Consider the following 13,949-nt stretch of genomic DNA (forward strand, 5'->3'; position numbering starts at 1 on the left):
AAATTCAAATGGAATTTTTAAAGTATTTTTTTTTTTACCTTCTTAACAAACAAGGTAAAATATTTAACCATTAAACATTTATTTCGGAAAACTAGAATTATTTAAGAGACATCCAGTTCTAGAGTAATTTGGCACATATATGAAAAAAAATCAGAAACCAATTCATAGATCTGTAGCACGCAAATACATATATATAAACATTTTATTTCAATAATACTCTTCATCACTTCAATTTAAATCATTCCATTATGAAAATGTCTTAATTGAAGAGAGAATATTTCTTCAAAACTCTAAATTAAGCAGAGCTTTATCAATTAAATTTACAGCAATAACAGCCTTTAGAAATACATAATTCTTCATTTTACAATAATACTTCCCCTTTAAAAATTTGTCATAGTTTGTCACAGATTTAAAATACAAGGCACCTAATGCTATGAAAGGGTAATACAGCATATGTAGTGTGAGTGAACCAGATTTCTCTCAGAGATTGATTCTCTTTAAAGTCCCACTAAATTTGCATGGACACACTTGCATAAAATTAAACATTTTTCTGTGTTGTTAATTTGCAATATTCTACGAAACTTAAAAGTATAATCCATACCTATTATAGGCAGCTTATTTTATCATTTTATCTGTAAGAAACACTGATCTATATACTTAAATGATTTCTTGAAAACATTTTCATAATATAGCCCAGTGTTTAACAAATAATGTGAAAATAAAGTCTCCAGAACATCAGAATTTTATTCCTTGATTAGTTCAAATTATTTCATCAGCTGAATTCCTTGAGATGTGTAAGGCAGGTTGGTCTTTTAGCGGGACTGTGGACTGGAACTTCCTATAACTGTGGTGATATGTACACAGCTACATAGCAAAGTACTTCATTATGAAATGAAGAAAACAGGTATGAGGAAAATATATTTTAGAGTTCCAAAGAACTGAAACTGTTATTTTTCAGACTAGGCACTGAAACATTTTCTACAAAAACTTGCCAGGGATTGTCTCTTCGCTGCATACTGTTCCATTATCAAGCTAAAAATAAAAACAAACAAACACAAAATCATCATTAGATTATAACTGTCATAGCTTTAATTTTTACAGTTTATACTGTAAAAAGCAAATTATCTTAACATTGAAATATATAACAAACACAGTTTATTACACTTAACAACTGGATACTGGAACCGGAGGTGAGCACTAAAAGCGCATGGGAGTGAGTTCCACAGCAGTGTCTAAGGCCAACACTGCTTACAGATCATGTGGTGACAGTTTGACTCATGGCATACCCACCATTACCCCGATGCAACAAAGACTCCTGCCACACCTTTCCTTTACACTCTGCCGAGGTCCGTCTTCACTATCTCCTCTTATCCAGTTCTCACTCCCAAATTTACTGAGTCCTTGCTGGGGGGGTGGGGGGGGTGGGCATGAGTGTGACCATGGGAATAATGCACACACAGTAGGGAGAGAGTGCATACGTTACAGCACTACAAAGCTTTAAAAAATAACTATATGTACTTTTTAAAATTTAAAGATGGTAAGTAAACATATTTGGTTCTACTTTGCTGCCAAAACCTCAGTAAAAAGAAAATAAAGGGATTTTTGTCACATGGACAAAGGGAAGAGCAGAGACTAGAAAACAACAGCGAAGCAGGTATCTCTAAAAGGAGGAGTGAAGAAACAGCTAAAACAGAAAGACTGGCACGGTTTATAGAAAAAGCAGTTAGACATTCAAATGTCCTGCCTTACTTTTTACAGCTGGTCAAGTGCCCCTTCTCTATCCCCAGAGAAAATGTGAGGTGTATTCTCTAAAAGTGTAACAAAGGGTCTCTGAACTGTGAAAATGCCAAGCACAATCCACCACGACTCAGGTAAAAGTAACATTTACATCACCATGACCATGCAAACACTGCTTACAAATCTATCCATAATTATACAATAAGTACACTGGGATGAGGAGGTGGTGGAAAAGCAGGCAAGTGGGGTGGGGAGAGAGGAGGATGAAACTTGAATGTAATCTATCCTCATCTACCAAAGTGGGAACATCAACTGAAGATGCCTAAAACAGAGAAATCAAGAAACAGAAGTATAAGTGTGGTACTTGAAGACAGTGTGCGAGGTGGGGTGGGGGGAGGGGGGGAAGAGGGGGGTCAAAACAACTGACGAGTTTAACGTTGACTTCTTGGAGTGGGACGAGAGCAGAAGCAGGTGGGCAGGGCAGGCGGCAGCTGCTCTGTACGAGCAATCTCGTAGAACTAGAACTCGAACTCTCTCAACTATGTGCATGGGTGACCATCGTAACAGTAAAAGCTGGAATACAAAATGACCAAAGGAAAACACAAGACCAAGACACTTAGTCCTAGGTTAGAGGTGAATCTGCCACAAAGATGATGACACTTAACCTTCAAAGGCCAATTTGAGTGTAAGGAGTTGACAGGAGTTGTTAAATGTTCTAAGTGAGGAGGGGAAGCCCAGCTGAGTCAGGAAACATTTCAATATAAACTGCCTCAGGTTATCTTAGAAGAAAGGGACCTGAATCTGCAGAATTTCAGTAATTTACTGTGATTTCTCATTCTAAATAAGTACATAACTACTTTTATAGCTGCCAAAAATATATGTTAGATGTATTTCAAGCATTGATGCAGTGAAAGATAAAAACACCATGTACTCATCTGTCTTGTCAGAAATATAAAAGATAGTATTTTTTACAATTTTTTAAAAATGGGGAAATGTTCTTGAAACATTAATTGAAAAAGCATAGTCAGAGAATCAGGATATACACTATGCCAGTTGTGGAAAACACACACAGACATACAGAGAAAAGACTGGATATACACCAAATTAATATATTTTTTCTTACTTTTATACTAGAGGAAAAACATTTTTCTAAAGTGTATTATTAAATAAAATTATGATCCTTAGCGTGAATAAAAGTAATAGTTGAACTTGGGATCACTTAATTTGAGTCAGGCACTATTGCACACTTTAAATCTTACCAAGTATTTAATATTCCCAGTAATCTTATGAGAGAGGAGGGACTACCACAACCCCACTTCACAAATAAGAAAACTGAGGCACAGACAGGTGAAGAACCTTGTATAAGGTCACACAGCTAGTGCACAGAGAAGCTAGAATTGGAACCCAGGCAGTATGAGTCCAGAGCTTGACTCCCTTACCCTCTAGACAGTATTTGAGATTACAGGAATAAAGAACCTTATTCAGCACTAATACTAGCTAACATACAAACCTGGACTACAGACAACAGCTAACTAGCTCCGTCCTCCTGAGAAACACCGTGCATAGGAATGAGACTCTCGCACTGTTCACTGTCTTCTGGAACCCTTAAAAAAAATGTTTTTAAGGCAATAGTTAAGGAAAGCTTTTGAATGGAAAGGAGCCCTTAAAAATTATCTATTCTACTGGCTGAAGCTGTCAGGTCAACACTAACACTAAGGCAAGACTTCCCAACAACATGCCCCAAGTACTTTTTATAGTAGGATGTAAAAATCTTTCTCTCTTAAAAAAGAAAGATATTTGAAGCAGTGTTATCATATTTTATTTAAATTTTGTTCACACCAATGGAAGTTTTCTATATTTAAATTCATCACAGCAAAACAGTAAGCACTTTGGTTTTACCTATAAATCAAAACATTTTTTAAAGTAGTTGTAGGGGCGCCTGGATGGCGCAGTCGGTTAAGCGTCCGACTTCAGCCAGGTCACGATCTCGCGGTCCGTGAGTTCGAGCCCCGCGTCAGGCTCTGGGCTGATGGCTCAGAGCCTGGAGCCTGTTTCCGATTCTGTGTCTCCCTCTCTCTCTACCCCTCCCCCGTTCATGCTCTGTCTCTCTCTGTCCCAAAAAAAAATAAATAAACGTTGAAAAAAAAAAAATTTAAAGTAGTTGTGAAGAAACTATCTTACCACACAAAGGATCCAAACAACTTATTTTAATTTTATGTGACATAGTACATATAAAATTATAATCTTTCAATAATTCTTCCCAAAGTGTCTACAAATTAGTCCAGCACGATACGATTTCCAGTTTAATTAGCAAGGATTATATTTTCAAAAACTTATACTGGAACCAAATATACCTCTGAATACGATGTTTTCTGCATATAAAGGCAAAAATTCTTCTGATTCCCACCATCACAGGATCCCAATTATTATAATGGCAGAGGAGAGTTACAATAAAAAATGAAAAAAATACAGGGATCGCGCCTGCAAAAAATAACCAAGAAAACTGCACCTAAAAATAAAAGATAGAAAAATAAAAACAATCCACCATTATCATTAAGACAACTTTATTCTTTAAAATAAGTTTTCCATTTATGAAAATCTGCAGGAATAAGTCAAAACACCAAGAAGATAATACTTAGCATTGATAATATATTAAGTATATTATTAAATAAGAGGATTCAGAACTTCAGCATATGATTCCACTTGCTTAAATTACCAACAAAAACATGTCTTGCTTGGAAAATGGCCTAGGAAAGCCAGAAGGCATGCTTTTCCTGTATTAGGCATAGCACATCTGAGAGCAGAATTACAAACCATTTAGCTTTGTCTTCCACAACACATTGCCCATTTTTTTCCTGTACTGATTACTGACGATCCTCAAGTAGATCCTCCCTTCAGTTTTGAAGTCATCTTCAAAAACTCACGTTTTTATTTATTTTTACTTTTTTATTTTACAGATAGAGGGGGAGGGGGAGAGAGAGAGAGAGAGAGAGAGAGCGAGCGTGAGCGAGCATGAGCAGGGTAGAGTGGCACAGGGAGAAAGAGAATCCAGGTTCAGTGTGGAACCTGACATGGGGATCAATCCCATGACACTGGGATCATGACCTGAGCTGAAATCAAGAGTTAGACACTCAACCGAGCAGCCAGCCAGGTGCTCCAAAAACTCACATTTTAAAAAACTATGCTATAATATGTTGTGATACATTGTGCTATGTTACCATTCCTTCCCAAAGACAGCACCAAAAACCCTTAAGTGCAACTTGTGCAAACCTTTAATTAACAGTTTGCAACAGGGGCACCTGGGTGGCTCTGTCAGTTAAGCATCCGACTTCTGCTCAGGTCATGATCTCACAGTTCGTGGGTTCGAGCCCCACGTTGAGCTCTGTGCTAACAGCTCAGAGCCTGTAGCCTGTTTTGGATTCTATGTCTCCCTCTCTCTCTGTCCCTCTGCTGCTCACTCTCAGTCTCTCTCTCAAAATAAATAAACATTAAAAAAAATTTTTTTTTTAAATTTGCAACAAATTCTCCTGCTTACTCTTAAAATAATTTGATTATGTAGTAACAAATGAAAAAAATTCCAAAAGGAAATCATGGCTTAAGTACACTAAAGACAACAAACAAGAACACTTTTACTAAGAAACGTGAGCCAGAGAAGACAGCAGCAAGCAGGGCCTCAGGGGTGAAGAGCCCATCAGATATCATCAAGGTTGAGCCTCCAATCCATCATTTTATCAGGGTTGTCAAGAAAATTGAAGATAATGAGATGCCATAAAGTGAAGAAAAATCTTTCCCTTCATTAGTTTACCTCTACCATCTAGATTCAACTAAGAATCAAAACCAATTGTCAAAGAAGGCTGCACTGATTGAGACTCAGCTGCAACCCAGTAGTGTGATTTGCTTTCAACATACTGATGAAAATAGTTAACTCCTATCTTTAAAATAAGAAAAACTGTGCTTGTTCTCTGTTAAGTATTAAAAAAAAAAAAAACTGCAGTTTAGAATCATAAGCAAGACTCCCTCTGGTGGGAAACATATACTACTCCAGTTCACAGCACCATTAGTCAGAGCAAAGGGATTTTGTGAGAATATTTTTTAGAGGGACTCACAATGCATAATGCAAGAATAATCACTGACAACTTTTAATATGCATGTCCTGCTTGCAGATACACACACAGGCTGTGAGCGTAAGAATACCCAGGAAAGAGCAGTCAGTAAGAGAAACTAAAAAGCCTTCACAATGCTATCAAATTATTGGCAAAACATATTCTTGGAATATTTGCCAGAATATTAATAATCTAGAAAAGCCATGACGTATTTAAATGACCCAAGACCAGAAAAAGTATGAAAACTTATGACTAATGAAAGTTAAAGATATAGATATAGTAGATAAGAGTGATTTCATGAATATTCAGCTAAAACCCTATTTTACAATTGAGTAAAAGTAAACTTTGTAAAGGTGGGTAAAACCCTACTTGACCTTTAAAAGCAAAGTTCACCTGTAACAATGCAGTTATTTATGTGTTGCCACATAATAAAAAAGTTCTGATTTTATTTCCAACAAGCTATGAAGACAGCACTTTAAAATGAAGACACTGAGGGGTGCCCGGGTGACTCAAGTCAGTTGAGTATCCAACTTCAGCTCAGGTCATGATCTCGTGGTTTGTGAGTTCAGGCCCCATGTTGGGCTCTGTGCTGACAGCTCGGAGCCTGAAGCCTGCTTAGGATTCTGTGTTTCCCTCTCTCTCTGCTCCTCCCCTGCTTGCCCTCTCTCTCTCTCAAAAATAAATAACATTAAAAAATTAAAAATAAAATAAAATGAAGACAATGACAAAAAATTGTCTACATTACTGTCTAAACCTGACCATATCTGGATATAAATGTGAATACTAGCAGAGATGCTTCCTCTCATACAAAATATCAATTATAAATAGGTTTAAATAATTTATTTTAAGCACAATAAAAAATATTGATAAATGCTGAAATTTCAGAAACTATATATAAATATAGTTGCTTATTAGAATTAAAAAAAAAACATGAAAGTAGAGTTCTCCTGTTTCTATTACAGTTCTGGGACATCCTGCCACTTTTTCTAGAAAGTATCTTCCTACCCTTGATTCTCACTGGAGGCCCAGCCAACTCATTTAACTGGCTGTCCAATTCGAGATGTGAAGACAATCGAGAAAAGACTGGTTATGTTTTTCTAATCAATCAATCATTTATCTTCATTTTCCTTATGTTTTGCCCTCATCTTAAAATATCTGAATCCATAAATTACATACTCATTAAATAAAATTAGATCCCCTGTGACAGTGTTTTAAAAATCCTAAAATTAACCTTCAATTTTTATTTTTCAAATCAGCAAAAGCTGATATTTTCAAAATATCAGTACAGAAAAGCTCATTTACACAGTAGTCTACCAAAATCCTCTTATACAGCACTCCCCTAGTTTCACTAGAGCAATTTTGGTTGACATTCAAGATCCTGAGATGTGGAAGGACCTGGATATTATTTAAACCTATAAAGAATCTAATGATGTATAACTTTAGTGTTATGTATATGTTACAATATTCTCGCTCTTTGAAAATGCATGATATAGAAGATAACCTAAATTAAGGAGAAACTCTGTTAATAACCATGACAAATAAGCAAGAATTTACTGAGCCATGAAACAAAGTATCAGCACAGAACCGTTTTTTAAATAAAGAAAATACATATCACTGAGAGTATTTTGCCTTTATCCTAAGAACTGCACAAAGATCTAAAAAAAATATCTTTAAAACTTTGATTATAATTTCTACACATTATAAGCCTTAGGGCTTTCAAGTATTCCCTCTTCAAATTGTATTAAACCAAACTACACACACACATACACACACACACACACACACACAATTTTGTAACTTAATTCCTGGAGTTCAAAGTTTTACAAACACTAAACTGATAAATGACTACACTACATCTTTTAGTTGAATATATATGGCATGCCTTTCTCCCCCTTACCCCCAAAAGCACTAAAGAAACTCCTCCCTTCGGGCTGTTACAAGGTATTCTCTTTTCTGTGATGTTATCATTGCCAATGTTCATCATAAAAGTCCCTGCCTCCAGACCAGGACATCACAGAAGAGGAACAGAGCACTTGCCCCTCCTGAACCAGACAGAAATGAGCATTTGCTGAGAAACATTATTCCTGTTGCTCAGACTGATAATAGTATCACACTATTAAAGAAACTTTGGAATTTATCTTAGAAATCAAAACACCACTAATTATATAATAAGATATATCCCATTTTCTATTCTATACCACTGACTTACCAAAGAAAACATGCAATAATCAGCTCTAAAACTGGAGAACTACATATAAAGATACTGTTAGTTCTTCACTAAGAAATTAAGAAAAAAAAAATTGAAAAGCTAAAAATGCAAGAGATTATCCATTTCTTTGGTACTTTTTATATATCTCTATGTAGTAAAACACTTTGGGACATTTAATCATGTGCCCTAACTTTCACTGTCTCTGTTTTAAAACCACATCTAAAATATCTAATAAATAGTGTATCTTACCTTTTGCATACACATGTCAGCTATTATGGACAGAGGTATTGTAAGGCTTAGTGCAAGTGTGCCTATCAACGATGAGGTAAGAAAGCAGCCCCTAAAAAGGAAAAAGAAGAAAATACATGTTTCCATATTAGAAGAGTAAAACAACCAAAGGAAATATGGACATGAGAGATCAGGAGCAAAAACAAAAGCTTAGGACAGACTTAGACACAATAAAGCAACTAGAAAGATTCTTAAAGTTTACCTTCAAATACTAAAAATCCAAATACGTAAGAATAAAACTTTCAAAGTACTTTATGCCTTTTTCCAGATCTGCTTACAGATATTATTCAATTTGGATGCATAGCTTCTATTTCATTAACATTTTTAATAAAATTGCTGAAAGAGTTCTCATAGTTTTGTAATGACGATACTTAGCTAACAAAGGAAACAGCTTTATTAAACTGCAGGACAATACTTCACACCACAGACTTCTAAGAAAGTGATAAGCCAACACGTGAGTCTTTCGCCAAACCAAAAATATCTCACCCTCATGAAAACTAAAATAGTCTTCTGACCTGTGTTGTTCTTTTGGTTTGGCTCAGCATTGAAAAGGACTGGTTATTTTTTAATGGTACTTCTTTATTGCTTTCCATTTTTCTAGCAAATGTCCTAACCAAATTTAAGCTCTTCACTTTATTTTCCCCTTGAACTACCAATGTTGGTATCAAATTTTGAAATAGCAATCTGCACATGATTTTGTTTAGTTGAAAGAAAAAAAAATGAAAGAAAGCATTATACCAAATAGGTAAGCCATTTATACAGACTAATAATTTGTATGAAAAGAAAACAGGGCGCCTGGCGGGCTCAGTCAGTAGAACATGAGATTCTTGATCTCAGGGTCATGAGTTCGAGCCCCACATTGCAGGCAGAGGTTACTTTAAAAAAGAAAAAAAGAAAAAAAAAAGAAATTATAAGCCAAGATAAAACTGTAATGCATGTAATTGTGACTTACAGACCCATGGAAATTCTAGGTTAGTAAATTCTAGCTCAGTATATATTAGTATTAATAATGCTATCCTGCAATAAAAGAGGCTATCTTGATAAAGTGTCACTCAACATATTCACTAGAGGCTATACCATTAGTTCTTAATGCAGGAAAGAGAACTCAAGTACTAGTGGTTCCCACTACTTATGAGCTAGCTGCTCTGTGAAAAGACAGTTCAGGAGGTCAATTTTTCCTTTTTTAATGCAGCATATGTACTTAGAGACTTGTAACACAAAGTACTATCATAAAGAGTCTGAGATGAAGTATTAAAAAGGAAACTATTTGGGGTGCCTGGGTGGCTAAGTTGGTTAAACATCCGAATCTTGATTTCAGCTGATGTCATGATCTCACTGTCATGAGATCAAGCTTAGCGCAGAGCACGGAGCCTGCTTAGGATTCTGTCTCCCACTGCCCCTCCACCGCCTGTGCTTGCATGTGCATGCTCTCTCTCTCAAAATAAATACAGAAAAAGAAAACTATTTGACTTATACTGCCTTTTCCTAATTTAGCTGATGGCTGAATCCTTTTATCATCTATTATCATTTCAGGGGCACACTCTGGGAAACGCTGAGACAGAGAACTAGGTGCTACCATTCAACATCTAATACAAATGGTACAGTATATGCGCTTTACAGCACACCTCAATTTTTTAAAAATAAACAATGAGGGACAAGAACACATCTTTAATTTACAAAAAAAAGTTCACAACCATACTTTTAAATCTGTAGTTTACTACTCAGCCCTTGATTATGTACGCTGAAGTTTACTGTTCCATTTACAGTTAAACATACAATAACCCTGCTTCTCCCAAAGAAGGGAATCATTATACATGCAAATTATGACTTCTGAGAAATGTGTATTTTCTTATAATTTAAAAAAAGGTAAAATATAGAGAGATATGTTTCTTATACTCGTTTTGTTGCCAAGAACACCCAGAGTATAAGGGATACGTTTGTTTCTTCACCGACTGGTTTGCTGCTACTGAGTTGTTATCATTAGTACTCTAAACACTCGAGTATTAGAGTGTATCTGAAAAATAAACCTTCTTGAGATCCTGAAAAATCCATTCTAGGTAAGGATAAATATAGCTTTTATCATAACATATGACTTTGTATAATTTAACTATTCAACAATACTCATATACTCATATATCAATACTCACATATACACAGCTGGGAATATAAGTTGTGTTTCCTCTGTGGAGAATGACATTGCAATTCTCTATCAAAATCTAAAGTCCCTATAATTGACTCAGTCTTTTCCACTTACAGATATTTATCCTATAGAATGCTTACATATATACCCAAAGACATATAGGAGAATATTCAATGCTATTTTATTTACAAAGTAAAGGAATGGAAACTTAAAATGCCTCTCAATAAGGAACCAGTAACATACATTATATTCTACTTATTATGTTACATAATGGATTGAAACATAATGTATTAGAACTATACATAGGCTTTTAAAAATGAACTGAACCTAAGTGCTGACATGTGAAGATTTATAAGATAATCTGTGAAAAAAACCCAAAGTACAGAACACTATCTATAGTATGCTCCCATTTGTGTCTTAAAAATAAAACAATTTGTTGGAGTGGGGGGTGGTAATTAGGAGACTGACACACCTTTCTGCACGTACAGAAAAATTTGTAGAAGGCTTAGAAGTTAACAGTGGTTGTCTATGAAAGAAAGGAATGGAGATTTGGAGTGAAAAAGAGATAATAGGATTTCCTTTTCATTGTACACCCTTTTGTATACCTTTGCATGAATTACTCTTTTCATTCTAAAAAAGTTATATTAAAAAAATTTCAAAACGTGTTATTATTTATTTAAATGTAAAGTTTTTCCAAGGGAGCAACTAAAAAACTCACATAGAGAAATTACATGTCATGCTTGATCATCCTCCAGAACCTACATCAAATTCTGCTAAACATAATAAAACTCTATTGTATATGTTTATTAAAAATAAAGCTCTCAATAAAGAATGAGCATTTTAATACTTACAGGTGGCACAGTACGTTTACTATGAGTCTTAATGTAATAAGCATCATACCAAACCCTTTCTCTAGCCAACACCCAAAGAAAAATTTAATTATTGCTTTGAAATATATTCATTTGCTTTGAAATTTTCTAATTTAAACTAAACTTAAAGAACTAGAAAACATGAACTTGTATTAAAATATAGTTAAGTACACATAATTATTTAAATTGCAGTAAAAAATGGCTGAAGATCAACAATTCTTCACGACTCAACTGAGTTCAATCAAAACTCTACCAGAGTAAGTAATTCTACCTGTCCAGACCCAAGAGTAGAGAGAGGCAAGAAAAATGAGACAAAAGAAATACCAAAATCGATAGAAAAGAATAGGATGAAAGAGAGTATATGATATATAATATAGGAAATAAAATACATAACTCTCTTTGATGCGCACCTAAAATACATGCAATGAAAGATGGAAGAATGAATAAATGGATTCTGATATCAAAGAGTTTTAGATCAGCAAAGGAATTTAAACACATAAATTACTACAAATGAAAGTTAATCTTTCAGTACTACAAATGAAAGGGAGTGTGGGAGACTATCAAGAAAACAGAGAAATTTCCTTAATTGAGGAAGGGGGAAAGTACAGGCAAAGCATTAAGGAAATCCATGGAAAAGGCTACTTTTGTTGTAGTCTTTTGCAAGGGAAAACTAGTTAGTAGTCTTAACTAGCATATAATAAAAAATTCCTTTTAGGAGTTTAGGTACAATTTGCGTTTGTTTTTTTTTTTTTTTTTTTTTTTTTTTTTTTTCAGTTCCTATTAGATGGAAACAGGACTAAGTATCAAGCTCTATATCTGAAAGATTTCTTAAACACCACACATAATTTTGTCTTCAAACTATTTTAGGATCATTATGACATTATCAACATACTTGGTATTATAACATTTCAAAGCATGTTATCATTCCAAGTTAATCGAGGTTTAGGGTTACACATCTGGCTCACCTACACGAAAAGCCCTAAGAATAAAAAAATAAAAAGCATCTATGAACAACCAGACATTCCAAAGTCTCCTAAATAAGCAAAGCTCCCTAGATTCTCACTCAGAACTCATGTTATTCATATTTAGAATATAAACCTCGTAAGTTTAGATGTCCATTAGGTAATGGCACCTTTCATTTATATAACATTCTACCTTTAAAACACTTTTACAAATGTAGATCATTTATGTTCATCAGAAATTTATTCAACAAATATTTGTTGAGCTCATTCTACGTGCAAGGTAATACTCTACACAATGGGTGCACAGAAGTTAAAAGACAAAGTTCTTGCTCTAGTAGAGTTACTTTATTAAATTGTGAAGTGTGCGGGATGGGAAGGTGCACAAGAGGAACCATCAAAAGACAGAAGAAATATAAAATACTTAATCTATCCCAAAGTCCATAAACTGGTAACTAATAAATGATAGTGTAATAAATAGTACATACCACAACCACAGGAACTCTGAGAGAACCGTTCCAATAAGGCCATTAATGATAATGCACATTAATACTACTTTATTGGGAAACTCAAAGTCCTCAAATCCAGTATAATGAAGTAAAAAGAAACCTGGCCATAAGAGCAGCAGATTAAACAGACCTACAAAACCTAAATATGTATAAAAGAGACAAAAGTTAGTAATTGTGATTTATTTAAAATTTTCAAACTTATAACTCTATAATTAGAGAACATTAGATTTTGCACAAAGAGTTCTAACTGGTTTTCTTAACTGGAACTTGTGTTTCTTTGGTTCATATCTATGGACAACTCAACACCAGAAAAAACTACACTAGCAGCTGGTGATCACTGAATCTTCAAGGTTCAACTATTCACTGCACGGAGCAACTCCTATGGAATAAACTACTTAATTCAGAAAGAAAGGTTGCTAACCTTAGCTACTAATAATTTAGTGTCTTCAAACCTAAAGAAACAATTGGTATATGGTATGTATATGGATATTCAGCCTAAATTATGAGGAAGTTGATGGCTGCTCCCTGATTCAACTCATATTTATGTATAAAACACCTGTGGCATGCTCGGAATAATGAAGGAAGTTTCCAAAACAATACATTCTTGGTTCTTGCCTTCCAGGAGCCTATAAACTAGTTGGTGAGAGAACATACCTACATAAATAGCTACTCAACATATGAACTAAGGACAGACTGACTACTCATAAAGGAAGGCTGTAACATTTAGTGGTTGACTGTATGTGCTCTGCAGTCTAATTGCTCTGGGTTCCAATCCCAGCTCCACCATTCACTAGTAGTGTAAACTTTGTGCAAGATGCAGAACCTCTTTGAAGCCTCAGTTTTCCAATCCATGAGTGTAAAATCATATCTAAATAGGTTAGTGGGAGGATTAGATTAACACTTACAAAATACAGCATAGTACCAGCATAAAGTAAAAAGTTAGTAAAAGGTGAGCTATTATTGTTATTATAGAAATGCAAGTTTATATGAGTCCCTATGAATACAAAGACTGTAAAGAAAAAAATTACAATTTTATAGTAATTTTATTGCACTTTCTGTACAGTTAAACATTGCAGATCCACTATGAGATTCATTAGATAACTATAGAGCTTTCTTCAAAGTTAAGTTATAGTAA

The 13,949-nt window shown here is 34.6% G+C and overlaps 1 protein-coding gene across 2 annotated transcripts in view; it reads right to left on the reverse strand.

Moving 5' to 3' along the window:
• Positions 1-62: 62 nt before the first annotated feature.
• SLC35F5 (solute carrier family 35 member F5) overlaps positions 63-13,949 on the reverse strand; it is a 37,856-nt gene continuing 23,969 nt past the window's right edge. The window contains exons 12-16 of one of the 2 annotated variants that reach the window (XM_047084717.1): positions 12,794-12,953; positions 8,299-8,389; positions 4,092-4,246; positions 3,248-3,341; positions 63-1,032 (exon numbers count right to left, since the gene is read on the reverse strand). In XM_047084717.1, the coding sequence (XP_046940673.1) occupies positions 3,266-3,341; positions 4,092-4,246; positions 8,299-8,389; positions 12,794-12,953 (482 nt within the window). In that variant the 3' untranslated portion in view covers positions 63-1,032; positions 3,248-3,265. Of the gene's footprint in view, positions 1,033-3,247; positions 3,342-4,091; positions 4,247-8,298; positions 8,390-12,793; positions 12,954-13,949 lie in introns of those variants that run through there. The other variant, XR_006962871.1, reaches the window with a different exon arrangement.

This window comes from Lynx rufus, unplaced genomic scaffold, assembly GCF_022079265.1.
Source record: "Lynx rufus isolate CCGP_SWC_20201006 ecotype Redwood Valley unplaced genomic scaffold, mLynRuf1.p SCAF_2, whole genome shotgun sequence".
NCBI classification, from domain to species: Eukaryota; Metazoa; Chordata; class Mammalia; order Carnivora; family Felidae; genus Lynx; species Lynx rufus.